At 50.9% G+C, this 26,804-nt stretch overlaps 3 protein-coding genes across 18 annotated transcripts; 1 reads left to right on the top strand and 2 right to left on the bottom strand.

The window, feature by feature from the left end:
• Positions 1 to 1,596: 1,596 nt before the first annotated feature.
• On the bottom strand, positions 1,597 to 4,413 carry MRPL53 (mitochondrial ribosomal protein L53). The gene is made up of 4 exons (XM_009442705.5): positions 4,309 to 4,413; positions 2,186 to 2,413; positions 1,975 to 2,087; positions 1,597 to 1,867 (listed from the first exon to the last, which is right to left on the bottom strand). The coding sequence occupies exons 2-4, from the start codon at positions 2,275 to 2,277 to the stop codon at positions 1,734 to 1,736; spliced, it is 339 nt and encodes a 112-aa protein (XP_009440980.1). The 5' UTR covers positions 2,278 to 2,413; positions 4,309 to 4,413; the 3' UTR covers positions 1,597 to 1,733.
• CCDC142 (coiled-coil domain containing 142) lies at positions 3,544 to 12,628 on the bottom strand. 3 transcript variants are annotated; one of them, XM_001160130.6, is made up of 9 exons: positions 11,402 to 12,628; positions 11,037 to 11,123; positions 10,808 to 10,957; positions 10,541 to 10,671; positions 10,354 to 10,467; positions 5,223 to 5,337; positions 4,836 to 5,013; positions 4,527 to 4,726; positions 3,544 to 4,413 (listed from the first exon to the last, which is right to left on the bottom strand). In XM_001160130.6, the coding sequence occupies exons 1-9, from the start codon at positions 12,420 to 12,422 to the stop codon at positions 4,157 to 4,159; spliced, it is 2,253 nt and encodes a 750-aa protein (XP_001160130.1). In that variant the 5' UTR covers positions 12,423 to 12,628; the 3' UTR covers positions 3,544 to 4,156. The 3 variants fall into 3 exon arrangements, with proteins under 3 accessions (XP_001160130.1, XP_009440979.1, XP_054533928.1); XM_009442704.4 differs by having other exon boundaries at positions 5,181 to 5,337; positions 11,402 to 12,422; XM_054677953.2 differs by lacking the exon at positions 11,037 to 11,123 and having other exon boundaries at positions 11,402 to 12,422.
• On the top strand, positions 12,590 to 24,140 carry TTC31 (tetratricopeptide repeat domain 31). Of its 14 annotated transcripts, none has more exons than XM_054677955.2 (13): positions 12,590 to 12,720; positions 12,907 to 12,995; positions 19,606 to 19,708; positions 19,825 to 20,054; positions 20,237 to 20,320; positions 20,709 to 20,765; positions 20,876 to 20,956; positions 21,062 to 21,253; positions 21,585 to 21,636; positions 21,720 to 21,810; positions 21,885 to 22,026; positions 22,227 to 22,328; positions 22,506 to 24,140. In XM_054677955.2, the coding sequence occupies exons 1-13, from the start codon at positions 12,681 to 12,683 to the stop codon at positions 22,797 to 22,799; spliced, it is 1,557 nt and encodes a 518-aa protein (XP_054533930.1). In that variant the 5' UTR covers positions 12,590 to 12,680; the 3' UTR covers positions 22,800 to 24,140. The 14 variants fall into 14 exon arrangements, with proteins under 14 accessions (XP_054533930.1, XP_054533935.1, XP_054533931.1 ...); XM_054677960.2 differs by having other exon boundaries at positions 22,227 to 22,267; positions 22,501 to 22,714; XM_054677956.2 differs by having other exon boundaries at positions 12,608 to 12,720; positions 21,062 to 21,247.
• The last annotated feature ends 2,664 nt before the right edge of the window (positions 24,141 to 26,804 follow it).

The following is a 26,804-nucleotide window of genomic DNA, read 5'->3' as shown; positions in this document are numbered from 1 at the left end:
GTGCCTGTTTTTTAAAAAGGAATGGGTAAGTCAGGGAAGAGAGGCAAGTATATGTGTATGTAAGATTATCAATTCTATTTTATACAAAGAGAGTTGGTGGGATTTGGAGGAAATTGGTAGCAGGTAACCTGACTATAGCATAGAAGTTGGGATTAGAACCAAACAGAAATAGTTTAACCCCAGAAGGTGTAATTCAAGTTGTGAAAGAGGATGAGATGCCCCAGAAAAAAATAGAGAAGAAAAAGAATGAAGGTAGAACACCTGTGTAGTTCAAAAGAAAAAGGACCCAAGAGGGAGAGAAGTTCCACAAATAGGTGAATTAAGAGTTGCAGGCCGGGCACAGTGGCTCATGCCTGTAATCCCAGCACGTTGGGAAGCCGAGGGGGCGGATCAGGAGTTTTGAGGACAGCCTGGCTGACATGGCAAAGCCCCATCTCTACTGAAAATACAAAAATCAGCCAGGCGTGGTGGCACATGCCTGTAATCCCAGCCACCCAGGAGGCTGAAGCAGGAGAATCACTGGAACCCGGGAGGCGGAGGCTGCAGTGAGCCAAGGTCACGCCACTGCACTCCAGTCTGGGTGACAGAGTGAGACTCTGTCTCAAAAACAAAAGAGTTGTAGATGCAGCCAGGCGTTGGTGGCTCACGCCTGTGAACCCAGCACTTTGGGAGGCCGAGGCAGGAGGATCACTTGTGTCCAAGAGTTAGAACCAGCCCATGCAACAGGACAAAACCCCACCTCTATTAAAAAAAAAAAAAAAAGAAAAGAAAAAAGATGGAACTGGGATAGAACGATGAGAGCTGAAAAAACAGCACTCTGTTAGTGTTTTTTTTTTTTTTTTTTTTTTTTTTTTTTTTTTGAGACAGAGTCTCACTCTGTTGCTCAGGCTGGAGTGCAGTGGTGTGACCTCGGCCTACTTCAACCTCCACCTCCTGGATTCGAGCGATTCTCTTGCCTCTCTCGGCCTCCCGAGTAGCTGGGATTACAGGCTTGTGCCACCACACCCAGCTAATTTTTTTGTATTTTCTAGTAGAGGTGGGGTTTCTCCAAGCAGGTGATCTGCCTGACTCGGCTTCCTAAAGTGCTGCGATTACAGATGTGAGCCACCGCGCTCAGCCTATCAGTGTTCTTTCACACAAGATTTGGTAAAAGTAAGAGGGCTGGGCACAGTAGCTCACGCCCAACACTTTGGGAATCCAAGGTGGGAGGATCACTTGAGCCCAGAACTTCAAGACCAGCCTGGGAAACATAGTGAAAACCCTTCTCTACAAAAAAATTTAAAAATTAACTAAACGTGGTGGCGCGTGGCGCGTGCCTGTAGTCCCAACTTCCCAGCTACTTGGGAGGTTCGGCTAAACCCAGGTTACAGTGAGCTAGAATCATGCCACTGCACTCCAGCCTGAGCGACAGAAACAGACCAGTCTCAAAAAAAAAAAAAAAAAAAAAAAAAAAAAAAAAAAAGAGGTACCTTGAGTGAGTGGTAGGAGAAGCCAGAAGCCAAATTCAAAAGGGTTAAGCAGTGAGTGACAGTAAGAAAGTGAAATAAATTCAGGTTCATCCAGACACCTCTCTGATCGAGTCTTGTTCCAGAAACATTGTGGCAGCAGGGTTTTAAACTTTATTTTGCGCTCCGTGGCCCTCCAGATAGTGATTTGAATGATTAAGTGAAACTCTTCTTAGGTTAAGTGTCCTAGTCCACGCTAAAATCATCTTGTTGGTCTCTTTGGCGCTGTCAGCGACCAGTATCAGCACCCGGCTTGTCCCCGCTGCCCGCCGCGTCCCTGGCCCGGATGTGGGAGGCGAAGGCGGTGAGCATTTCCAGAGCGGTGAGATGAGCGCCGCGCATAATCAGGCGATGCCCGTCTCCTGGGGAAGAAACAAACGAGTGAGAGAGGGAGGAACCGCAGTGCTGGGGCTTAGGGGCGCGCGGGCTGCTCGCTGTTCCCTCCTGCCCGTCTCTCCACCAAGCCCACCGAACAGCACGTCCACGCAGGGCTCGGAGCCGTCATGCCTCACGTCCGCAATCACTGAGCAGTTGAGATTAGTGGAGCGGACCTTCTCACTGCTCACCGCCTGCAGGAAGGTCCTACGGTGGAAAAACAGAGGAGCGCCAAGCTGAGGGCTTAAAGCCCCGGCTGAAGGAAGGCGCACCACTTCCCGCTTCTACCCACTTCCCCTTCGTACCTCGTCGATTCCACGTTTTTCTCGAAGGGACAGAACTGAACCCGAACCTGTTTGACAGGCCGCAGACCAAGCCGAGCCAAGGCAGCTGCCATGGTGACCTCCGCCCCGGAAGAACTCGTGCAGGCGGAAGTGTCGCATTGCGTGAGGCCGTGAATGGCTGCGCTTCTGCGGGATAGACTTCCGGCCGCCGGCTGCTTAGCAGGCCTGCGAACCGCAGCTCTGGGCTCTCTAGCCCAGGTGGAGAAAGGCAGGAAAGAAAGAGGTGGTTTCGGCACAACGCATGGGGGAGCCCAAAGTAGGCTGTCAGCAAATACAGCCTATCATGAATAGTCCTCTCATACGACGGTGAAAACCATCAATAAATGGCGCAAAAACCTCTTTGCACGAAAATACGCCCGTTTTCTGCAGCCTTTCCCCTTCTGTACCCTGCTGGGCCACATCTAGGCTAACTCGATCTTAAATCCTGGCTTCTTCCAAAGAGAGAGCACTAACACAAGCCAGGATGATCCACACCAGAAGGTAAACACCATTCAGGTAACTGAAGATTAAACACAGTGAGCTCTGAATAGCCAAAGCTTAAACGTGAAAGTACTACAGCCCAATATTCGTAAATGACTGAAAATAGTAATAGGAAGGGCAGTACAGGGTAATACTGTCCTTGGGGCTGATCCAGGTATAGAAATGCCTATTAAACCTCTGTGGTTCCCCATGAATTAGCGTAGCTCCCAGGACTTAAGTTGAAGTGCATTCTAGCCCGTTTTCTTTTTTTGAGACGAAGTTTTGCTCTTGTTGCCCAGGCTGGAGTGCAGTGGCGCGATCTCGGCTCACTGCAATCTCTGCCTCCCGGGTTCAAGCGATTCTCATGCCTCAGCCTCCTGAGTAGCTGGGACTACAGGCGCGTGCCACCACGCCCGGCTAATTTTTTGTATTTTTAGTAGAGGCGGGGTTTCACCGCGTTAGCCAGGATGGTCTTGATCGGACCTCGTGATCCGCCCCTCTCGGCCTCCCAAAGTGCTGGGATTACAGGCGTGAGCCCCCTCACCTGGCAGAGCACTCAACTCTTTATCCCTGAGATATTTTCAGTGATGGAGAACTAGGCCTGAACCTCCCAAGGGTCTGACCTTCAGGTTCCAGGCTATGGTCTTGCTCTTTACTCTGGATTCCAGGTGCTGGAGTGATCTTGGATTTTTTTTTTTTTTTTTTTTTTTGAGACAAAGTTTTGCCCTTGTTGCCCAGGCTGGAGTGCAATGGCACAATCTCGGCTCTCCACAACCTTTGCCTCCTAGGTTCAAGCGATTCTCCTGCCTCAGCCTCCCGAGTAGCTGGGATTACAGGCATGCACCACCACGCCTGGTTAATTTTGTATTTTTAGTAGAGACGGGGTTTCTCCATGTTGGTCAGGCTGGTCTGGAACTCCCGACCTCAGGTGATCCGCCTGCCTCAGCCTCCCAAAGTGCTGGGATTATAGGTGTGAGCCACCATGCCCTGCCTAATCTTGGATTTTTTTTTTTTTTTTTTTTTTTTTTGAGACAGAGTCTTGCTCTGTCACCCAGGCTGGAGTGCTGTGGCTGGATCTCAGCTCACTGCAAGCTCCGCCTCCCAGGTTCACACCATTCTCCTGCCTCAGCCTCCCGAGTAGCTGGGACTACAGGCACCCGCCACCACGCCCGGCTAATTTTTTGTATTTTTAGTGGAAACAGGGTTTCACCGTGTTAGCCAGGATGGTCTTGATCTCCTGACCTCATGATCCGCCTGCCTCGGCCTCCCAAAGTGCTGGGATTACAGGCGTGAGCCACTGCGCCCAGCCCCTAATCTTGGATTCTTAAGCCCAGGCTCTTTGTAGCTTATTCTCCAGCATGCTTTCCTCCAAGCTTCCAGTTCTGGGCTTCCTTAATATGCAATTCCAAATGTCTGGATTTTCCAGCTAGAGATGGGGAGCTCTTAACTTTCTGGCTCCTGGTCCCAGGCTCCTTAGGATTCAGGACTGGTTCCCAGGCAGGAAAAAAACGGCAGGTGCCAACGGGGTCGCTGGTGTTGCCTGAGGGCAAGCCAGGCCTGCTGATTTCCCACCAGGTAGCCCTCCGGGCTAGGTCCCCCTCCTCCTAGTGTGCTTTGCAGCTGACCTGTCTGGCCTGGAGATGTTCCAGGCTGGAGGGGGGGCTCCAAGCTCTCCAGGCTATTGAGGCAGCTGCTGGGCAATTTCGTGGTCTGGACCTCCTGACAAGCACCTGGTAAGGCAGGAGTGGAAGGTAGGTGGCTGCTGGGGATATACTGAAGCCAGATTAATGGTGAGAATGGGGTTTGGGACACACAAAGCAGTGAGCGAAGGGGAGTAACTCACAGCAACAGGGGGGCCTCCTGTGGACTTGAGACTTGGGCAGGGGCTGCTGCAACAGACACAGCAGGGCCCCATCCAGCTGCTGGAAGATGCTGAGCATGAGCAGGGTCTGGCGGAGATCAGGGGACAGGCTCCACTGCTCCTCTTCCAGCAATTCCCTGACCACTCCAAAGTCTTGTTTGAGCTGCAGCGCTCCCTGCAGGCTGAAGGCAGAGGTACAGTATGGCCACTTGACCCTCCTGCCTCTCCCACTTATCCCCTTCCTTTTCCCAGTTCCATTCACCCCCTGCCACTTCTGCCTTTACTCCTGACCTGAACCGAATCCCATGGGTAAGAATGTGGTCAAGCCAGGCACCCACGATGGCTGTCAGAGCCTGACCAAGGGCAGGGGCCTGGGCTTGAGGTGGCAACCCTTGCAATCCTTGCAACACAGGCTCCAGTACGGTGCGGACCACTAAACCAGCATACTCACTAGGAGCACTGGGAGGTTCTGGAATAGAGAAGACAGAATATAAGGCTGTGGAGATCCATTGAACCCCTAAATGGAGTGTTTGGGAGAAGAGGGTAGGATTTCAGGAGGGAAGGGTACAGAAGCTGAGGACAAGGATGGAGACAGTGGAGGGGAACCGGAATTTGGAAGGGCTGAGACACTATTACCCCCTTGGAACTCTGGAAGGAGAAGCTGGGATGAGGAGTTACCAGGACAGAGACGAAGCCGCCAGTACCGACCCCGTGGCATGTAGAGCTTGAAACCTTGCATGGCTTGTTTATGACATTCTTGAGAAAAGACACTTAGTGACTCTTCAGGCAGGAGCTGTAGGGATAGGGAGAAAGTAAAAGGGGCTTGTCAAATTATGATGATCTCTATATCTAAGGAGCTCTATGTCCAACTTGACATCCATAAAACCCCAGAATTGTTGCATAGTTGTGTATGCCTGGCCATTTTTTGAGGAGCAATGCCATAGTTGTCATTGGGTTTTCCAAGAGGTCTGGACCCAAATTATGAACAATTGCCCTAGGATTACCTTGCTCTCCCCAGCTTGGTTCAAAAGATGGAAAATCCTTGAGGTTAATTTTACTATACAAGAGCTTTAAGGAAAAAGAAAGACATACCCTGCCCCCACCCCCGCAACACACACACACACACACACACACACACACACACAGCATATGCCAGAAAGAGGGATTGTATGATCTGCGATGGGCAGAAATTGAGGGAAGAAAGGGGAATTACAATGACCTTTTATTTTTGAGACAGAGTCTTGCTGTGTCGCCCAGACTGGAGTGCAGTGGCGTGATCTCTGCTCACTGCAACCTCTGCCTCCCGGGTTCAAGTGATTCTCCTGCCTCAGGCTCCCAAGTAGGTGGGACTACAGGAGTGCACCACCACACCCAGCTAATTTTTGTATTTTTAGTAAAGACAAGGTTTTGCCATGTTGGTCAGGCTGGTCTCAAACTCCTGATCTCAGGTGATCTGCCTGCCTCTGCCTGCCAAAGTGCTGGGATTACAGATGTGAGCCACTAAGCCACTACACCCAGCCTACAATGATCTTTTGGTTATCACCTACAAAAGGAAGACAAGAACTGTATGTAAACCAGAAGCAATGACTATTTGAACGTTCTGAGACTCAGGAAGTTTTGGAATGTCCTTACATTGAAAGGCATTATTATATATTATTATTCTTCACAGCCCACTCCAGAGCAATATAACCCATAAAGCAAGAAAAGGCCTATATGCTGGTTTTGTTTCTTTGGTTTGATAGGTTGTTTTTGGAGGGAGAGAACACAGCAATAAAGCTGGTTTCTGCTCTACAGCCCATCTTGAGGGAGAGGAACCCCAGTAAATGTGGTTAATGGCAGCTGCTCTGTAAAGAAATGGTAGATGCCAGGGAGCCTGAAGACAGGATAGACCTGGGGGCGGCCAGACATGGAGTGGAGCCCATATGGCTCCTGGCACATCTGACAACCTGTCTAAATCCAAAATCTTCCTCTCTTCTCCAGTAAATGCAAGCCCCCTTCTCCTCCCTTATTTATGTCAAGGAAATTGCCCTTTTGTCAATGGACTTTTGTTAGGAGCCTCTGTACTCAACACTGAGGGAATACAAGGTGCAGAGTATGTGACAGTCTCTCCCCCACCCACTGGGATCTTACAGTCCAAACAGGAAGAAAACTCACAATGCCTCTTTTTTTTTTTTTGAGACCAAGTTTCGCTCTTATTGCCCAGGCTGGAGTGCAATTGCGCAATCTCAGATCACTGCAACCTCTGCCTCCCGGGTTCAACCGATTCTCATGCCTCAGCCTCTGAGCAGCTGGGATTACAGGCACCCGTCACCATGCCTGGCTAATTTTTGTATTTTTAGTAGAGATGGGGTTTTACCATGTTGGCCAGGCTGGTCACAAACTCCTGACCTCAAGTTATCCACCCATCTCGGCCTCCCAAAATGCTGGGATTACACCCTTCTGCTCTTAAAATGTCACCCCCTCACTTATGAGGTAAAGCGCAAATTGTTGGGGCTGGTGTTCATGCCCTCCACAATTTGATGCCAAATTGCTTACTACCCTACCCCCACACCCAACCCCAGTGAACATACCCACAAAAGGAACCTCTGCTCTGGTAAGGCCACCTCTCTGCTACCCCCACAAGGATCTACAAACTGCCCACTTCCAGTAACCCCAGCCACTCCTCTGAGGCTTCCCAGCCACCATCTCCAGCCATAGGCCATGTATGGAGCGTTCTTTAACCACATGCCCACTATAGCCTTCCTTCCTCAGGGCTCTATGACCGTCACTGTGTGCAGTACTCATGATGAGCCTGCTCTGGGGCATGTTGAGTTTAAGTAGACAGCAGTAAACTGAGGTAGAAATGCCCAACAGGCAAATGCAGATGTTTAACTAGAATTCTGGGAGCTAGGCTGGGTGTGGAGGCTCATGCCTGTAATCCCAGAACTTTGGGAGGCCAAGGCGGTGGATTGCTTGAGCTCAAGAGTTCAAGAACAGGGCACATGTTCTCAGATCTCCTGAGGGCTATGTCACGAGCCAAACTTTTAATTAAAAAAAAAATATATATATATATATAAAAATAGATACAATATAAATAAAATATATATAGATGTAGATATAATATAAATAAAATATATATATATATATATTTTTTTGAGTCTCACTCTGTTGCCCAGGCTGGAATGCAATGGCACGCTCTCGACTCACTGGAACCTCCGCCTCCCGGATTCAAGTGATTCTCCTGCCTCAGCCTCCCGAGTAGCTGGGATTACAGGTGTGCACCACAATGTCCAGCTAATTTTTGTATTTTTAGAAGAGACAGGGTTTCACCATGTTGGCCAGGCCGGTCTTGATCTCCTAACCTCAGATGATCCACTTGCCTCGGTTTCCCAAAGTGCTGGGATTACAGGTGTGAGCCACTGCACCTGGCCAAAAAAATTTTTTCTTTTCTTTTTTTTTTGAGACAGAATTTTTGTTCTTGTTGCCCAGGCTGGAGTGCAATGGCGCTATCTCGGCTCACTGCAACTTCCGCCTCCTGGGTTCAAGCTATTCTCCTGCCTCAGCCTCCCAAGTAGCTAGGATTACAGGCACCTGCCACCATACCGGCTACTTTTTTGTATTTTTAGTAGAGACGGGGTTTCACCACGTTGGGCAGGCTGGTCTTGAACTCCTGACCTCAGGCGATCCACCCACCTTGGCCTCCCAAAAAAGTTTTTAAAAAAGATTTTTAAAAAGGGTTCAAGACCAGCCTGGGCAACATGGCAAAACCTTGTCTCTACAAAAAAAAAATTTTTTTTAAGTAGCTGGGCATTGGCCGGGTGTGGTGGCTCACACCTATAATCCCAGCACTTTGGGAGGCTGAGGTGGGTGGATCACCTGAGGTCAGGGGTTCCAGACCAGCCTGGCCAACATGGTGAAACCCATCTCTACTAAAAATACAAAAACTAGCTGGGCGTGGTGGCAGGCGCCTGTAATCCCAGCCACTCAGGAGGCTGAGGCAGGAGAATCACTTGAACCTGAGAGGTGGAGGTTGCAGTGAGTGGAGATCACGCCACTGCACTCCAGCCTGGGTGACAGAGTGAGACACCTTCTCAAAAAAAAAAAAAGTAGCTGGGCATTGTGGCTTCCACCTGTGGTTCCAGCTACTCAGGAGGCTGAGGTGGGAGGATTGCTTGAGCCCAGGAGGTGGAGGTTGCAGTGAGCCAAGATCACATAACTGCACTCCAGCCTGGGTGACAGTGAGACCCCATCTTAGAAAAAAAAAAGAACTCTGGGAGCCAGAAAGACTGAACCCGGGAGTTCACAGCAGCAAGACACTGTGGGTAAGCAGGAATACTGAGAGAAAAGCAGAGAGTTAAGGACTGAACTCTACAGCCACACCCCTATTCAGGGCAAAGAGGAGAAAACTGAGCAGGAAAACAAAAAACCAGACATCTTCCACATAGGAATAGATAAATGTGCAAAATGGGGAAGAAAAAGTATAATGGCTTTATTCGTAAATATATAAGAAAATGTTAGGAGAAACAGGCAAACATGGATGAAGGTTACTACTGTGAAATAGAAATCAGAGGTGAGTGAGGGCAAACAAAGTGCTATTTTTTCATTAGTTTTATAAAATAATATTCTATTTCACTTTTTAAACTATAGACATGCACTATTTTATTTTTTGAGACAGAGTCTCTCACTGTATTGCCTAGGCTGGCTGGAATGCAGTGGCTATCACAGCTTACTGCAGCCTTGACCTCCTGGGCTCAAACGATCCTCTTGCCTCAGCCTCCCAAGTAGCTGGGAGTACAGGCGCATGCCACCATGCTCAGCTAAATTTTTTAATTTTTGGAGAGATGGGGGTCTGTGTTGCCTAGGGTGGTCTCGCTATGTTGCCCCTGGTGGTCTCGAACTCCTGGCCTCAAGCAATGCTCTTGCCTTGGCCTCCCAAAGCATTAATAAAAATACAAATTAAACTTTTAAGAGAGGAGAAATGTGCCGATAACTGGTAAGTAAAGAGAAAGATGCAATCATTTATCCTGAATTTTCTCTCTAAAATATACCTAAGAGTAACCAAATCATTAATGAAGGCAAGTTTTTCTTCATAGGAGTAATCCAACTCATAAATGAAGTAGGAATGATGAGAATTGAAATGTTACCACTTTACAACCTCTAATGAAATAATGAATCGAGGCAATGATCCACTGTTGCCATCAAAAACGAGAGTCTGGCATTACTGGGGAGAGGGTAGGGGATACACAGATGAAATTGACCATGAGTTGATAATTGTTAAATGCTTGGTGACAGACATATGGGAGTCCATTATACACCTCTCTCTACATTTGTACATGTTTGAAATTTTCCATAGTAAAATGTTAAAGGGGCCAGGCATGGTGGCGCATGCCTGTAATCCCAGCACTTTGGGAGACCAAGGTGGATGGATCACTTGAGCTCAAGGGTCCGAGACCAGATTGGGCAACATGGTGAAACCCTGTCTCTACTAAAAAAATTCAAAAGTTAGACACGTGTGGTGGCACGAGCTTGTAGTCTCAGCTACTAGGGAGGCTGAGGTGGGAGGACGGTTTGAGCCCAGAAGGTAGAGGCTGCAGTGAGCTGAGATTGTGCCACTGCACTCCAGCCTGGGTGACAAAGTGAGACCTTGTCTCAAAAAAAAAAAAAAAAAAAAAGTTAAAGAGAACAAAAAATGAACAGAGCAAAAAAAGATACATTTAGCAGAGACTCCAAGGAGATTCCAAGTTACTGAGATGTTCTACTCTTCCCACCCCCGATACTTGGCACAGAACATAGGGTCTTACACTGCCACTGTTGAGGCCCCTGTTCTCACCTGGATCTGTGCAGTCAGCTTCTGGATCTCCAGGCCCAGCTGCTGCTCCACTTCCAAAGCTAAGCTTTCCTCTGAGGCCAGGCTATACAAAGCTTCTGCCTCATGCAACAGAGGCTTTGGGTGGAAACAGGGAGTGAGGGCTCAGCCTAGCTCAGGCTGCTCCCCTCCCTACTCCCCAGCCACTCACAGGTAAGTCCTTTTGTATCAGGAGCAGGAAGGAAGCTGGGTCCCATGCTGCCAAGTACTGCTGAGCTCTGCCCAGGAACCAGAGCAAGGTGGTCTGAAGGGTACAGAGACCTAGGGCGACAGGCCCAGGATCTGGGGATTTGAGCAGCAGAGTGAGTATCTTAGGGGTCATGGAGTACCTTTGGGAAGAGGCAGATTTCAGAACAGAGTGAAAGAAAAGAGATATCCTCAACTGCTCTGTGTCCCCAGACCCAGCCCCTCGTCTCACCTGCAGGCTGGCAGAAAATCCGTCGTAACCTGGGCTCTCGAAGGGCATCCAAGAGAGGAGGAAAGAGCTGCTGCAAAAGTTCAGCAGTGCCAGAGGATGTGGGAAGGCTGCCCTGACCCCCAAGAGCTGATCCCAAGGCCTGGCAGAAACCTGAGGATGAGAGAGTATAGTGTGGTGGGGAAGCGGTAACCTGGGACTTATGTCACCCCCAGTGCCCCTTCCTTCTCACCTTGGTCCCAGCTCCAGATAAGCGACTGATGAAGTAGTCTGTGACACAAAGATGCCAGCTCCTTCTCACACTCCTGAGGCAGGGATGCTAGTGGGAGAAATGACTCTGGGGCCTGAAAACAAGGTCTCACTTTCCACAACCCCTGCCCACTCAATGATGAGGCAAGAAGGCATGCTTCCTCCAAGACTCGGGACTGGGGTGGAAAGCAAGACTTTGCCTTGAAAGCTCAGAAGCTATAGTCTGAACCCAAGGGTGTTCTTTCTAAAGGGCCTGCTTTTGCCTTCAGGATGGCAGGTCAGTGAGTTGGCCAAGGGGAAGGAAGAGACCCCAGCCTTCCCAAACGCCCACCCAAGCCCATCACTCACCCTGACCCAGTGCCTGACTCAGCTGTTGCGCTGTTGCCCTGGGGTCCCTCCAGGGTCCCAGATTTAGGTCCAGACTCTGAGCACAGGCTGCCCACAGCAGGGTCCAGTATTGGCTCCACAAGGCTCCAGCCCCTCCGAGCCCTAGTCCACAGCCGGCTGAACCCGCCACGCCCCCCACCAGGCCCAGCAGCCCTGGTAGCAGATCCCCCTCCTCTTGGCACCGCCTGCGGAGCTGGTCCCTCAACGCCGATCCTTGGAGCGCCTCGTCCAGCCGACTTGCCACCTGGCAACCCCGCTCCCCCGTCAAGAGGCGGAGCACACGGGACGTGGGGAAAGGACGTGCGGCCCCTGGGACGTGGCTCAAGGCTTTTCTCTGTAGCGTGTGGTAGGCGGGAAGTGCAAAGAGCAGCTCGGCGAGTTGGGACGACAGGCCCGGGCTGGCGGGCTCCCGGCCGAGAGCGCGAAGCTGCATCTCGATGACAGCCTCCAGGCACTGGGCGGCTAGTCCGATGGGGCGCGCTAGCAGCAGCGGCTCGAGAGTCTCCCCAGGGCCGATTCGCAGGACCGCCCCTTGGGAAGGGTGCAGCTGCAGGTCGCGGCACCACTGGGGCAAGGGGCTAGGGCCGCCGGATGGCGAGCCAGGACTCAGGGTCTTCATGAGTCGCACAGCCGACTGTAGGTGGTAGGCGCAGTCTCGGGCCTGGAGGAGCTGCTCCCGCTCGCGATGCAGCCGCAGCAACACCGCCCGGAGACGCTGCAGCGCGGGAGGGATCGGGCCGCCACCTGCGGGCCCCCGCCTCCAGGCCGCAGCATCAGCCTCGTAGTCCTCGCTCACATCCGCCGGCGTCGGCCACCACGGCGTCCCTCCAGAAGTTCCGCTCGGCCAGCAGTGAACCTCCCAGCGAAGACCGCCCGTTCGACTTCTCTCCCACCGCTCCTCCCCAGTGCCCCCGGGTTGCGCCCTCAGCGGGGGCACGATAACCAGTGGAGGCAGGCTACCTGAGCGAGACTCCTGGGCCATGGGGCGGCGGGTCCGGAACGAACCTAACGATTCCCACTTCCCTGCACGGACCAACGCCCGCCGCAGCTCGGACTTCGCCCCATCGCAAGAGCCGTTTTCTCCAGTCCGGGAGTCGCAGGGACCTTCATGGACTCTCTCGTGCTCCGTAATGGGAGGCTTCTGCCCCTAACAAACATGGCCGCCTACTCTGTCCCACCCCGCCCTTTGGCTGGTATCAAACACTAGACTACCTTTCATTTCCGGGTCACTGTAGATGCGATGGCGCCGATTCCGAAGACTGTGGGGCGGATCAAGCTAGGTGAGCGGTATGACAAGACCAGTGGGGGTCTAGGAGGGCAGAGGCAGCCCCTCTTGGGTCCACCTGTGGTCTGAACGTTTCGAGTAGGATTTTATGCAGAGGGCGGAGAGTCGAGGGTAGAGTGGGGAGGACTCTAGCCCGTCTGTCCCGAGCCCGCTGACGAGGCTCCGCCTTCCTTTCCTGTAGACTGCCCTCTACGGCCCAGCTGCCCACTGGAGGTCGCTGCTGTACCCAAACTTTGCAAGGAATTCGGTCCAGAGGATTACGGCGAAGAGGTAAAAACGACCCCCAGTTTCCCCCAGTCCTGCTCATTTTGGTCACGCCTCTTTGAAGTCAGCTGTGCAGAAACCCGCGACGGATGGGCGCCAGACGGGGCTCTGGAGGCTTTGGGGAGTTGTAGTCTCCGGCCATGCCCTTGAGGATCTTAGGCAAGTGAGGGGCAGGGGATCAGGAGGATGATCCTGATGTAACAGATGCTCGAAGTGGGTAGAATTGAGCAGACAAGGGTCTCTGAGTTGAGGATTAGGGAGTGGGTACGAGTTCCTTGGGAAAAGATGGAGGCCGGGCGCGGTGGCTTGTGCCTGTAATCTCAACACTTTGGGAGGCTGAGACGGGAGGATTGCTTGAACCCAGGAGTTAGAGACCAGCCTGGGCAACATAGTGAGACCCCATCTCTACAAAAATGTTTTTAAAAAATTTAGCCCGCGTGGTGGGTGGGGGATCTCTTGAGCGCGGGAGGTCAAGGTTTCAGTGAACCATGATCGTGCCACTGCACTCCAGCCTGGGGAACGGTGAGACTCTGTCTAAAAAAAAAAAAAAGCTGGGCCCAGTGGCTCACACCTGTAATCTCAGCACTTTGGGAGGCCTAGGGGGGCGGATCACTTGAGGTCGGGAGTTCGAGACCAGCCTGGCCAACATGGTGAAACGTCATCTCTACCAAAAATACGAAAAACTAGCTGGGCGTGGTGGTGTGCGCCTGTAATCCCAGTCACTGGGGTTACTGAGGCAGGAGAATCGCTTGAACCCGGAGGCAGAGGTTGCAGTGAGCCGAGATCACACCACTGCACTCCAGCCTGGGCAACAGAGGGAGACTCCATTTCAAAAAAAAAGAAAAAATATCTTTTTATAGATGGAGGGGACAGTGTGAGCAAAGACAGTAAAACAAGGAAAAGTTGAGAGAACTTTACCAAAGTGAGACCAGAGTAGAGAATCTGGTTGGAACAGTAAAAGATGCGGTGGGAGAGAAGGCAGCAGTTGGCTTGAAAGGCTTTGACTTAGCACAGGGGTTTGGATGTTCTCAAGTAGGCAACAGAGTTTTTTTGTTTTTTGCTTTTTTTTAAGATGGAGTCTCACTCTGTCGCCCAGGCTGGAGTGCAGTGGTGTGATCTTGGCTCACTGCAACCTCCGCCTCTCTGGTTCAAGCAATTCTTCTGCCTCAGCCTCCTGAGTAGCTGGGACTACAGGCACATGCCACCAGTCCCAGCTAATTTTTGTATTTTTAGTAGAGACTGGGTTTCACCATGTTGGCCAGCATGGTCTCGATCTCTTGACCTCGTGATCCGCCCGCCTTGGCCTCCCAGAGTGCTGGGATTGCAGGTGTGAGCCACCATGCCCGGTAGACAGCAGGGTTTTTGAAGGAGGGACAGGATCAGATTTGGAAGCATTGAGGCGCTATACTCCCTAGAATCTCAAACTCAAACCCAAAAGTTAATTTAATTAACTTTTGTTAAATTAATTTATCATGTTTGTAAATTGGTTGCTTTTCTTCTAATCCCAATTTTGGTTAATAACACAAACTTTCATCTAGTTGTTTAATCTAGAAATCTGATAATCATTTTATATCCCTTTCCTTTACCTCAAACATTTAGTTAGTCACTAAAATTTACTTTTTTTTTTTTTTTTTTTGAGACAGAGTCTCACACTGTCGCCCAGGCTGGAGTGCAGTGGCGCCATCTCTACTCACTGCAACCTCCACCTCCCGGATTCAGGCAATTTTCCTGCCACAGCCCACTGAGTAGCTAAGATGGCAGACACCCACCACCATGCCCAGCTAATTTTTGTATTTTTAGTAGAGAGGGGTTTCACCATATTGGCCAGGCTGGTCTCAAACTCCTGACCTTGTGATCTACCCATCTCAGCCTCCCAAAGTGCTGGGTTACAGGCATGAGCCACCATGCCGGCCACTAAAATCTACTTCTAAATGTCTCTTGACAGAAGCCCCTCATTTCCGTTCCTGGTCTTGCTGCCATTCCCTTATATCAAGACTCCTTGTATCTGGCCTGAACTAAACATTACATCCATAGCCTCATCTTCCCCTGAGCAGTATTTCTTTTTTTTTTTTTTTTGAGATGGAGTTTTGCTCCCGTTGCCCAGGCTGGAGTGCAATGGTGTGATCTTGGCTCACCGCAACCTCTGCTTCCCGGGTTCAAGTGATTCTCCTGCCTCAGCCTCCCGAGTAGCTGGGACTACAGGCGCCCGCCACCACGCCTGGCTAATTTTTTGTATTTTTAGTAGAGACAGGGTTTCACCATGTTAGCCAGGCTGGTCTCGATCTCCTGACCTTGTGATCCGTCCGCCTCAGCCTCCCAAAGTGCTGGGATTACAGGCGTGAGCCACCGCACCTGGCCCAATTTTGTATTTTTGTACAGATTGCGTTTCTCCATGTTGGTCATGCTGATCTCAAACTCCAGACCTCAGGTGATCCACCCTCCTTGACTTCCCAAAGTGCTGGGATTACAGGCTTGAGCCACCACGCCCGGCCATCTCAGCACTATTTCATTTGATTGTTTCATTCCCCAGATCAAGTCCACTGCTATCACTGACAAGATAAAGTCTACACTCACGGCCAGGCGCAGTGGCTCACACCTGTAATCCTAGCACTTTGGGAGGTTGATGCAGGCGGATCATGAGGTCAGGAGATGGAGACCATCCTGGCCAACATGGTGAAACACCGTCTCTACTAAAATACAAAAAATTAGCTGGGCCTGGTGGTGGGCGCCTATAGTCCCAGCTACTTGGGAGGCTGAGGCAAGGGAATTGCTTGAACCCAGGAGATGGAGGTTGCAGTGAGCCGAGGTTGCGCCATTGCATTCCAGCCTGGAGACAGGGTTAGACTCCGTCTCAAAAAAAAAAAAAAAGTTCACACTCACTGTGTCACACATGTTTCTTCACACACAGTTCCTGGCTCTGTCTCTATTGGAATAGCCTCCTCACCAATCTCTGTTTACTCAGCACGCACACAATACCACCTATGTACTAGATACTGTTGTAGGTACTGAGAGACAGCAGTAAATCAAACAGACCAAAATCTTTCTATTCAACAAATTAGGAGCATCTAATGAGGGCAACCAGTGACCAAATAAATAAACAACATAGTATGTCAAATATGAGAAGTACAAAGAAAAAGCAAGAAGGAGGATAGGGAGTGCTGAGTGGAGTTGGGAAGTTTCTCCTTCTAAAAGGAGTGGTCAGGCCAAGTGTGGTGGCTCACGCCTGTAATCCCAGTACTTTGGGAGGCTGAGGCACGTGGATCACCTGAGGTCAGGAGTTCGAGGACAGCCTGACCAACATGAAGAAACCCCGTTTCTACTAAAAGATACAAAATTAGCTGGGCATGGTGGTGCATGCCTGTAATCCCAGCTACTCTGGAGGCCAAGGCAGGAGAATCACTTGAACCCTGGAGGCGGAGGTTGCGGTGAGCCAAGTTCATGCCATTGCACTCCAGCCTGGGCAACAAGGGCGAAACTCCACCTCAAAAAAAAAAAAAGGGAGTGTTCAGAGAAGGCCTCTCTGAGAAAGTGACATTTACATAGAGATCTAAAAAGGACGAAGGAGTGAGCTGTTCACTGGGGAAAAAGCATTCTAGGCAAAGTAAAGTGCAAAGCCCTAAGATGGGAGCATAGTTGGTATGTTGTGGGAACTTCCAAGGACACTGCTGTGGCTGGAGGAGGGTAACAAGATAGGAGAAGATTCACAATGATATTGGGGGACCAGATCATATGTAGTGGCCATGTAGTGAATTCAGAGAGCAGCACAGACTGTGGTTTGGGGACAGGTAGTAGAAGGTCAAGGAAGTACCTGTTTGTTTGTTTTTTTGAGACGTAGTCTTGCTCTGTTGCCCAGGCTGGAGTGCAGTGGCGAGACCTCGGCTCACCACAACCTCCACTTCCCAGTTTCAAGCAATTCTCCTACCTCAGCCTCCCAAGTAGCTGGGATTACAGATGCGTGCCACCACACCTGGCTAATTTTTGTATTTTTAGTAGAGACGGGTTTCACCATGTTGGTCAGGCTGGTCTCGAACTCCTGACCTCAAGTGATCCGCTTGCCTTAGCCTCCCAAATTGCTGGGATTACAGGCGTGAGCCACTGCACCCGGCTTTTAATTTTTTTTAATTTATTTTTATTTTTTATTTTTAATGATGACTACACTGGTTTGAGGAGGAAGAGAGAAGAAATACAGTATATATTTGAGTGGCACATCCTGAGGAGGCTGCCTGACATGGGGCAGAGAGCATGCTTTATTTATTTATTATTAATTAATTAATTTATTTATTTTTATGAGACAGAGCCTCACTCGGTCACCCAGGCTGGTGTGCAGTGGTGTGATCTTGGCTACTGCAACATCTGCCTCCCAAGTTCGAGCAATTCTCGTGCCTCAGCCTCCTGAGTAGCTGGGACTACAGGCGTGTGCCACCATGCCCAGCTAATTTTTGTATCTTTAGTATAGATGGGGTTTTGCCATGTTGGCTAGGCTGGTCTAAAACTCTTGGCCTCAAGTGACCCACCCGTCTTGGCCTCCCAAAGTGCTGGAATTACAGGCGTGAGCCACCATGCCCAGCCATATTTATTTATCGAGACAGGGTCTCCCTCTGTTACCCAGGCTTCAGTGCAGTGGCATGATCATAGTTCACTGCAGCCTTGAACTCCTGGGCTCAAACAGTCCTTCGACTTCAGCCTCCCAAGTAGCTGGGACTATAGGCGTCCGCCACCACACCTGGCTCATTATTTATGCTTATGTTGCAGTTAGGAAGATGACACAAACCCACCAGGAAATTGAATTTTAAGTATAAGACTGATGAAAGTGCCTAGCAGTATTGGAGATGCTGTTAAGCCAGGACTATCTTCTGAGGGAAGCCTTGGATCTAAAATTGTTTAGAAAATTGAATATACCTCAATCATCTGAAGTCCTGCCTACAGATTTTTTTTTTAGCACGCTGGAGTTTCTAAGTTTGTGGCTTCTAACTCAATAAGTCCAAACGATCATTGGCTTCTAAGCGTCTCAGTCAGTCCTGCTCTGTTTAGGCCTGATTAGGCAAATAGGAATGTGATCATTCCTGTCTTTGAAGCTTATACTCCCTGAGGAAATGACTCCCATCAGGACCACAGAATGTGTGGGCCAGGCCTTAAAAGAGTCTTGCCTTATTTTGTGAATGAGGGAGAGGTCCAAAGAAGTTAAATGACTTCTCCAGAATCAAACAGGCAGGTAGTGGCAGAGTGAAAATTTGGACAAGCTGGACATGATGGTGCACACCTGAAGTCCCATCTACTCAGGAGGCTCAGGCAGGAGGATCGCTTGAGCCTAGGTGTTTGGGTCTAGCCTGGGCAACACAGCAAGACCCTGTCTCAGAAACAAACAAAAAATAGTCGGCCGGGCACAGTGGCTCACACCTGCAATCCCAGCACTTTGGGAGGCTGAGGCGGGTGGATCACTTGAGGTCAAGAGTTCAAGACAACTTGGCCAACATGGTGAAACCGCCTCTCTACTAAAAATACAAATGGCATTGTGGCGCGTGCCTGTAATCCCAGCTACTTGGGAGGGTGAGGCAGGAGAATCGCTTGAACACGGGAGGCAGAGGTTGCAGTGAGTTGAGATCATGCCACTGCACTCCAGCCTGGGTGACAGAGCAAGAATCCACCTCAAAAGAAAAAATAACCTCAGATGCAAGTGGCTCCATTCCAGCACAATGCCCTTTGGAATTCCATGCTGCCTGGCCAATGAGGAGAGCAATAGAAAGCAATCAATAACAAGTTTCTAAATTGTGTAACACAGATAATGTGGTTGCAGGTTAGTTGGAGGAGGCAGAGATAATTGGAGATGAAAGGGTCTGGGAAGGCTTTGAAGGGAGATAGAATTTGAACTGGACCTTGAAGGTGAGGCAAGATGTGAGAAAGAAGCTCAGAGTTAGGAGGGATTGGAGAGCAGCTGGGGGAAGGCCCCAAGGCTGGAGGGAGCCTGGTGGTGGGAGGGAGGACAGCAGTGAAGCAGGGGAGGATTAAAAGGAGGGCTGGAAAGGTCAGCCTGGGAGCCTTTTGGAAGGCTCTGAATCGTAGGCTGAGGAATTAGGTTCAATTCTGCCTATGGCCTTGGCAGTGGGGGATTATTGGATGTCCCTGAGTAGGGAAGTAATTTCTTAGAGCTTAGTTTTGTGGAGAAACAGATGAGGTGCAGAGGAGCGGCCAGCCAGGAGCTGCTGTACTTGTTTAGGTGTGAGCTAGCCTCAGGGTGGGTTATGTGGAGCTGTTCAAACTGCAGATATGACAGGGGGCCTAGCTGGAAGAGCAGGTGGGAGGGCTTCATTCCAGGGGCCTCAGTGTGGCTAACTCAGGTTGAGGAGAGAAGATCCTGGATGGTAGAGGAGGCCAGGTTGAATACCATACTCAACCCTTGGGAAGGCAGGAAAGCAGCAAGAGGAGGTGATTCACTACAATAGCTGGGGGCAGCAGATTTTGTGGTGCTGAGGAGGGAGAGGTCAGAGCCAGTGAGAGTCTCTGGGCTGGATAGCTGGTTGGTGGCTGCCATGGTGGAGAGATCAAGCCAGCGAAGCCCTTGCTCTCTCCAGGAACTGCCCCCAACACCAGCCTCCCCTCCCCTCCCCTCCCCTCCCAGGACATAGTGGATTTTCTTCGACGGCTTGTGGAGAGTGATCCCCAGGGCCTGCACCGGATCCATGTGGATGGGAGCAGCGGGCGGCTGCAGCTGTGGCACCATGGTGGGGAGTGCAGGGACCGGGCCCAGGGATCGAGGCTGGTACCCTGGGAGGGCTGACCCTCAGATGCACCCCTCTCTCATGTTCTTTCTTTCCTGTCTCTTTCTCCCTCCTGACAGATTACCTCCTGGGCCACTTGGATGATGAAGGGAAATCAACTGGACAGAGTGACAGGGGCAAGGGGGCTGAGGGACTGGGCACCTACTGTGGTCTCCGCAAGTCCTTCCTGTATCCTCCCCAAGAGTCTGAGCCCTGCCCTCAAAGCCCCTCTGCCTCTGCCACCTTCCCCAGTGTCTCAGACAGCCTGCTTCAGGTGGCCATGCCCCAGAAGCTCCTGGTGACAGAAGAGGTGAGATTCTCAGGAGAGGGCTTTGCCGTCCCCCAGGGTTCTTTCAATCCCCGTATCCCCATCCCTATATTCTCCCCTAATTGGTACCTTTCAAGATCCTTCTGTACTGCCTGCCCCCTTTCATGTTTGCTCTCCATTTCCCTGTTTCTCTCTTTTTCTGTCACCTGCCCTTCGTCCTTCAGGAAGCCAATCGCCTGGCTGAGGAGCTGGTGGCTGAGGAGGAGCGCATGAAACAGAAAGCAGAGAAAAAGCGACTCAAGAAGAAGGTGGCTAGAGCATGGCTGGAGGGTGCAGGGGAGCCAAAGGGATTTGGGAGAGGGAAAGAGGAAACTTTGTGGGAACAGGAGAGAGCTCAAGATGGCCTGCAGTGGACTCTCTTGCCAGGAGGACACAAGGGGCCCAGGGACTGGGGGGTCTCTCACAGGCCATCTGGTGCAGTGGTTCTGGAATCCTACTGTGCTGCCTAGGTAGGAATCTGCCTCCTTACATGAGGCCTCTTGCTGGTGCCTCTCTTGTCTGCTTTTTCACCTGCAAAATGAGGATAATAATGATGCCTGTCTCATAGAGCTGCAAAGATGGAATGCGAAATCTTAGCCCAGCACACGACATACAGTAAGTGTTCAAAATACATCATTGTTACCATTACTATTGCAGCGTCAAAAGGAACGGAAGCGACAGGAGCGTTTGGAGCAGTACTGTGGGGAGCCCAAGGTGAGTATCTAGGGCAGGTACTAAGAGCACCAAGTGCCAGGAAGGTGAGGGCCAAGAAAGCAGGCAGCTCAAGGTGATCCCAACTCTGTACCTGTCTATCTTTCTTCCAGGCCAGCACTACCTCAGATGGAGAAGAGAGCCCCCCATCCAGCCCTGGAAACCCAGTTCAGGGACAGTGTGGTGAAGAAGAGGTGAGAGCCCCTTTTTTCCCTTCTTGGTCTCTGCTCATTTTCCTCCTCCTCCTCCAGAATGTACTTCATCCCCACCCCCTCCCTAACTTTCCATTTTGTTCACAGGACTCACTGGATCTATCTAGCACTTTTGTGTCTCTGGCTTTGCGCAAGGTTGGGGATTGGCCCCTCAGTGCCCGCAGAGAGAAGGGACTGAACCAGGAGCCCGAAGGCAGGGGTCTGGCCCTCCAGAAGATGGGTCAAGAGGAAGAGAGCCCTCCAAGAGAGGAGAGGCCCCAGCAGAGTCCAAAGGTACAGGTGAGGTGGCTGAAGAACCTTATTCAGCTGGAACCGTGGAAGGGGCACAAGGAGCTGCTGGGGAGGCACAGGGTCTAAGGATTGACACAGGGTCCAGTGGGAGTTCTCTGGCTCTAGGGTCAAGAGACCTACAGTCAGGCCCCATCACTGTCACCATGACCCCGGGTGGTTTCCTGTCTAGGAAGATAGGGCTGATACCATCTTGTAGGGCTGTCATGAGGATTACATGAGTTGGGTAATGCTAATTGCAGTGTTACCTGTTTAAACAAAGGAGAAGGATTTGGGGAGGCTGAGACCTCAAGACCTGCTTGACTTTGCACCCTATCCCCAGGCATCTCCGGGACTGCTGGCAGCTGCCTTACAACAGAGCCAGGAACTGGCAAGTGAGATCCTTTCTCTCTCCCTCCTCACCCCACCCTCCCTGGGGTAGCCCCATCTGAATCTTCTCACCCTCTTTCCTTTCCAGAGTTGGGTACCAGCTTTGCTCAGAATGGTTTCTACCATGAGGCCGTGGTCCTCTTCACCCAGGCCTTGAAGCTCAACCCCCAGGACCACCGGTAGGTGGGGGCTTGGCCAGGGCAGGGCAGAGTGTTGAGGACTCAGACCTTTGGCCACCTTCTGTCTTTATCAGGTTATTTGGAAATCGTTCCTTCTGCCATGAGCGGTTGGGTCAGCCAGCGTGGGCCCTGGCTGATGCCCAGGTGGCCCTTACCCTACGGCCTGGCTGGCCCCGGGGCCTCTTCCGCCTGGGCAAGGCCTTGATGGGACTACAGGTAATAGGTCTGGGGCTGGAAACAGGAGAGATTTGAGTGGGATGGAGTGGGGAGAGGGTCTATGTTGACTTTCTAGATAAGCTTCTAGTACCAAAATGTCACAATGGTTGTGGTACTAGGAGCAAGGGCCAGTTTTAGAAAGGGTACTTTTAAGCGCCTTGACACCTAATCTTTTCTTTCTGATCCCTCTGGGACCAAAGCGCTTCAGAGAGGCAGCTGCTGTGTTTCAGGAAACTCTGAGAGATGGGTCCCAGCCTGACGCAGCCCGAGAGCTCCGCTCTTGCCTTCTCCACCTCACACTGGTAAGGGGGCCAGGCACACTGTCATGCTGAGGCGGGTATCAGGGAGAATTGGCTGGGACTGCAATACCAAGCCTCAGGTGGCTAAGGAGGGGGCGGGGAAGGATGGGTGGAATGAGAGGCATGGGCTGTCCTGTTTAAAAGAAGGATCTGGTCCCCTTCTCTCTCCCTTCTCAGCAGGGTCAGCGAGGAGGAATCTGTGCACCACCTCTGTCACCTGGGGCCCTCCAGCCACTTCCCCATGCTGAGCTGGCACCCTCAGGCCTACCTTCCCTCAGGTGCCCTCGAAGCACTGCTTTGAGGTCCCCTGGCCTGTCTCCACTCTTGCATTATCCTTCATGTCACCGAAGCCACCCCAACCAGCCCCTCTCCCAGACTCAGAGTAGAAGGCCCCATCCTCTCCAGCCCCAGGACCCTTCAAAGGGCTGGGACATCCTGGGACTTGGGCTCCAGCATCTGTCTCAGGCCAGATGAGGGGGCACCGGTCCCTCATAGGGCAGGGCCATGTATATATCCCTTGGTGGGGGACATAGTGTGGTGACAGTTCACTGCATATTTTGAGACCTTATTCTCTAGATCCATAGTTAATGATGCCCTGGCAGTCATTCCTCTTGCCATGGGGAAGCTTCTGATGAGAGAAAGGAGCCCCACATCCACTGAAACATCCTTTGGTTCTCAAGCTTCTTCTGGAGGCAGTAAGGAAAAATAAAACCCACCAAGGCTCAAGAAGGGAACTATAGAAAAGTTCAGATTTTTAGGCTATAGCAGAGACAGTGAGAAAGCATCTGGGCCTTTCTCTTCCTCTTGGTCCAGGGGACCTCATTCACCAACTAGAGCTTGGTGTACAGGAATGGGGTCACAGTGCTGAGGGGGCTTGAGTCCCACCTTTCAGCTTGATGGATGCTCACCTCTTCTCAGCCCCAGCTCGTGCCCTGTTTTTCTAGCCATAGCCCCCAGATTACTCACAGTTCCTCATGCCATTTCCTGTCCAGATTGCTGTGTATGACTCTGACCTCTCTTGTCCAGTGGTCTGGTGCTCACCTCCTCTCACTGCTAGAATATTCACCAAGGGTTTGCATTTGGGAAGTCCCTTACCAGCTCCTGCTTAGAGCTGGTAGGGCCATACATGTCCACACTCCCAACTGGTAGCTCTCCCGCTGAATGGGGCCTCAGCAGGTGCCCAGGCTGCTACAACCTTGGCCACTCTGTTTCTCCACCCCAGCACTGGGCATTGTAATTAGCCTTTCCCCATGTTAATTTATTCAGTTTTTTCAAGGGTCAACTGAATTCCCCACTTCCTGGGTAAGAAGCATGATCTCCTTTTAATTTCACCTCTAAGATCCTGGCAGCTTCCCCTAGCTGGTTCCTCTGTAGTCCTGCTGGGACTGTCAGCTCATTTAAATGTGGGTCTGCAGAAGGCTTTAGGTCTCCCCCAACCCCCTTACCTTTCACAGAGGAACCTTTCATCAGGATAAATGATTATTGCTGCCCTGTGGGTCTTGCTCAATACTGTTCATACCTGGAGAGAGAAGGTATTGAAACATCTCCTTTATGTGTGACTTTCCCAAATTTTTAAAAATTGTTTATGGTTTAGGCCCCTTAAATACTGTGTAGCAGGATGAAGTCTACCATTACCAGCTGGGTCACCTTGGATGGGTCTGTCAACATCTAAGCCTCAATTCCCTCACCTGTAAAAATGAGGGTAGTCCCTACCTCATAAGGGATATTGTGAGGATGGAAAACCAAAGTGTGAGAAAATACCTCCCAAGTGCCTGGTACATAGTGGGTGCTAAATAAACCACTTTTTGTCTGCAACTGTCCTACATAGTCATGCTTCCCACAATAGGAAGAGAGGAGTGTGGGTGAATTGGTGCTGAAATTCACAAAATCCAGAGTTCTGGGACTGGATTCTCAAAGTGTGCTTTCTAGGCTAGCAGCATCAGCATCATCCAGGAACTTACTAGAAATGCAATTTCTCAGGCTGGGCACGGTGGCTCACGCCTGTAATCTCTGCACTTTGGGAGGCCAAGATGGGTGGATCATCTGAGGTCAGGAGTTTGAGACCAGCCTGACCAACATGGAGAAACGCCTCCTCTGCTAAAAATACAAAATTAGCCAGGCGTGGTGTCACATGCCTATAATCCCAGCTACTCGGGAGGCTGAGGCAGGAGAATCGCTTGAACCTGGGAGGCGGAGGTTGCGGTGAGCCGAGATTGTGCCATTGCATTCCAGCCTGGGTAACAAGAGCAAAACTCTCAAAAAAAAAAAAAAAAGAAATGCAATTTCTCAGGCCTCCCGCAATGACCTACATCAGAAACCATGGGAGCAGGGCCCAGCAATTTGTGTTTCAATAAGCCTACCAAGTGATCCTGATACACACTGTTTGAGGGCGGGGCTTAGCGGAGCAGACCTCCATCCAGAGGCCATTTTGGTGGGACAGGTTTGAGTTTTGTTGTCCAAGTCTTCAGTATAAGAGGTGGCAGTGCTAGCTGGGCTAGAATTTGGGAAACCTCAATGGGGAGAGAGATTATGACTCAGCCAGTTAATTTGACTGGACCCTACCTTCCTAACTAGAAGGATTTGCCCTGAGAGTTCTTTGCTCACCCCTGGTTGGGGAGCAGGATGGGCATAGGTGGTTGTGTTTGTCCAAGGGGTGATTATATTACAGTGGTTCCATAAGAGGCCTGCCCATCTGGTTTTCCTGTTTTTGAGCAGGGACCTGCATGCTTTTGGGATGTCTGTAGGGCTCCTGACCTCTCAAAGGCCACCCACCACTACTCAATGGTATTTTTGCCTTCCAGCTGAGCTGGCTCCTTGTTCTAGCTTCTCAAGTAAATGTTCCCTCCCCAGTACCTTAGCCTGCCCTGGACTTGTAGCTTCTCCAAGAGTCACGTGACTCCTGACACTTTGCCCCATTTTCACCCTCCTAATTAATAGGGGTCTGACCCAACAGCCTGAGTTCTGAGTTCCCAGGACTGGAAAGTAGAGTGACCAACCATCCTGGTTTTCCTGGAACTGAGGGATGTTCTGGAGTGAGGGACTTTCAATGCCAAAACTTGGAAAATGCTGGGCAGATGGGAAAGAGTTGATCACCCTACTGGAAATGTTCCAGAGAGGCAGTATTTAGAAGGGAGTACTGAAGGGGCAATGCAGTTGCAAAGAATTATTTTTTTGCATATGCATAATGGCTGACAGATTCTTAGCTCCACACCAGTGGTCACTGTTTCCATGTTGCCATTTTTCTTCCAGTTGCCCACATTTGCTAGGTTGTCATTGACTCATGCAATCCTTGATCCCTGCGGCAATCGCAGATTCCTCTTCTGTGACCACCTCCCAGCCCCACCTCAAGTCTGGCCCGGAGTTCTCTGCTGTTACCTTCTGCAGTGGCCAGATATATACTCCCTTTTTCAGGTCTCTACCAGTCTCTGATCCAACCTGCACCCACAGCCAGATTGGCCTACCCTAAACAATGGTCTCTTGTCTCTCTTCTCTAAAACCTCCAGGGACCATGCTCTAAAGTACAATGCCTAAGTCCCTACCTGTGGCCCTTTCTCCTCCCCTCTCTCTGTAAATCCTTTGCTTCTTTCCTTTAGGCTCAGTCACCTTTACAGAGACCAAGAGCATGGGCTCCTGAGTCGGACAAGCAAACAGCTCAGTCCCTGTGCCACCACTTACAAACTGTGACCTGGCCAAGTTTCCTCAGGGTTCTGTAATTCAGTCTCATCCTTAAAATGGAAAGAAAAGTCTCTGTCCTGTTGGGTTATTTTAAGGATTAATACCTGCAAAGCACTTGGAACTGCTTAATAAGTGGTACTGTCTGAAAATGCCAGATTCCCTTCTGCCTTCCAGCCTTGTTCACTCTCCAAGGAATATTCTCTCTTGGGCCCTCCACCTGCAACTAAGGCCCTAGCTGACCCCCGTTGAACCCATGGAACTTCCTTGAAAGTGGGGTTGTCACACTTAGGCAGAGGCAGGAGAAAGTCTGAAGAGAGCCAGAGGACTGACAGGAGAGAAGGGAAGCAGGAAAGACACCTGAGCTTGATCTGAAGATTGGCTGGGACCACTGGGGAGGGGAAGGCCTGCAACTACTGAGCGTTCCCCCTCCTCTCCCCTCACCCTGCAGGAGGGTGATTATCACCAGTGGAATAAATGAATGTCAGAAATGTCCACTGGCTGAGTTAGGCTGGAATCCCTACCAGGCAAGGCCACTACTCCAAGCTTCGCCCCAGCAGGCCAAGCCTTTCCACCCTCTGGCTGCTGCCACCATCCTAGTGGGAAAATTTCTGGCCCAGGGGCCTGGTAGAGGTCTTCCAGGTAGGGGTGTGGCCTCTCTGGGCACCCGTCTCTTTGCCTGTGTCCCAGCGGAGGGTTCTTTTGGCAGGATGGGGAAAGGGTCAGGAACCCATTAACAGGTGGGGAAACAATGTCATCACTCTGGGGCCAACCTAGGGATTAGAATCAAGGTCTCCCAGGCAGAGA

The sequence above is a fragment of the Pan troglodytes genome, chromosome 12 (genome assembly GCF_028858775.2).
Source record: "Pan troglodytes isolate AG18354 chromosome 12, NHGRI_mPanTro3-v2.0_pri, whole genome shotgun sequence".
Classification (NCBI taxonomy): domain Eukaryota; kingdom Metazoa; phylum Chordata; class Mammalia; order Primates; family Hominidae; genus Pan; species Pan troglodytes.
Note: the sequence above shows the minus strand (reverse complement) of the source record. Positions and strands in the feature narration are given on the sequence as shown.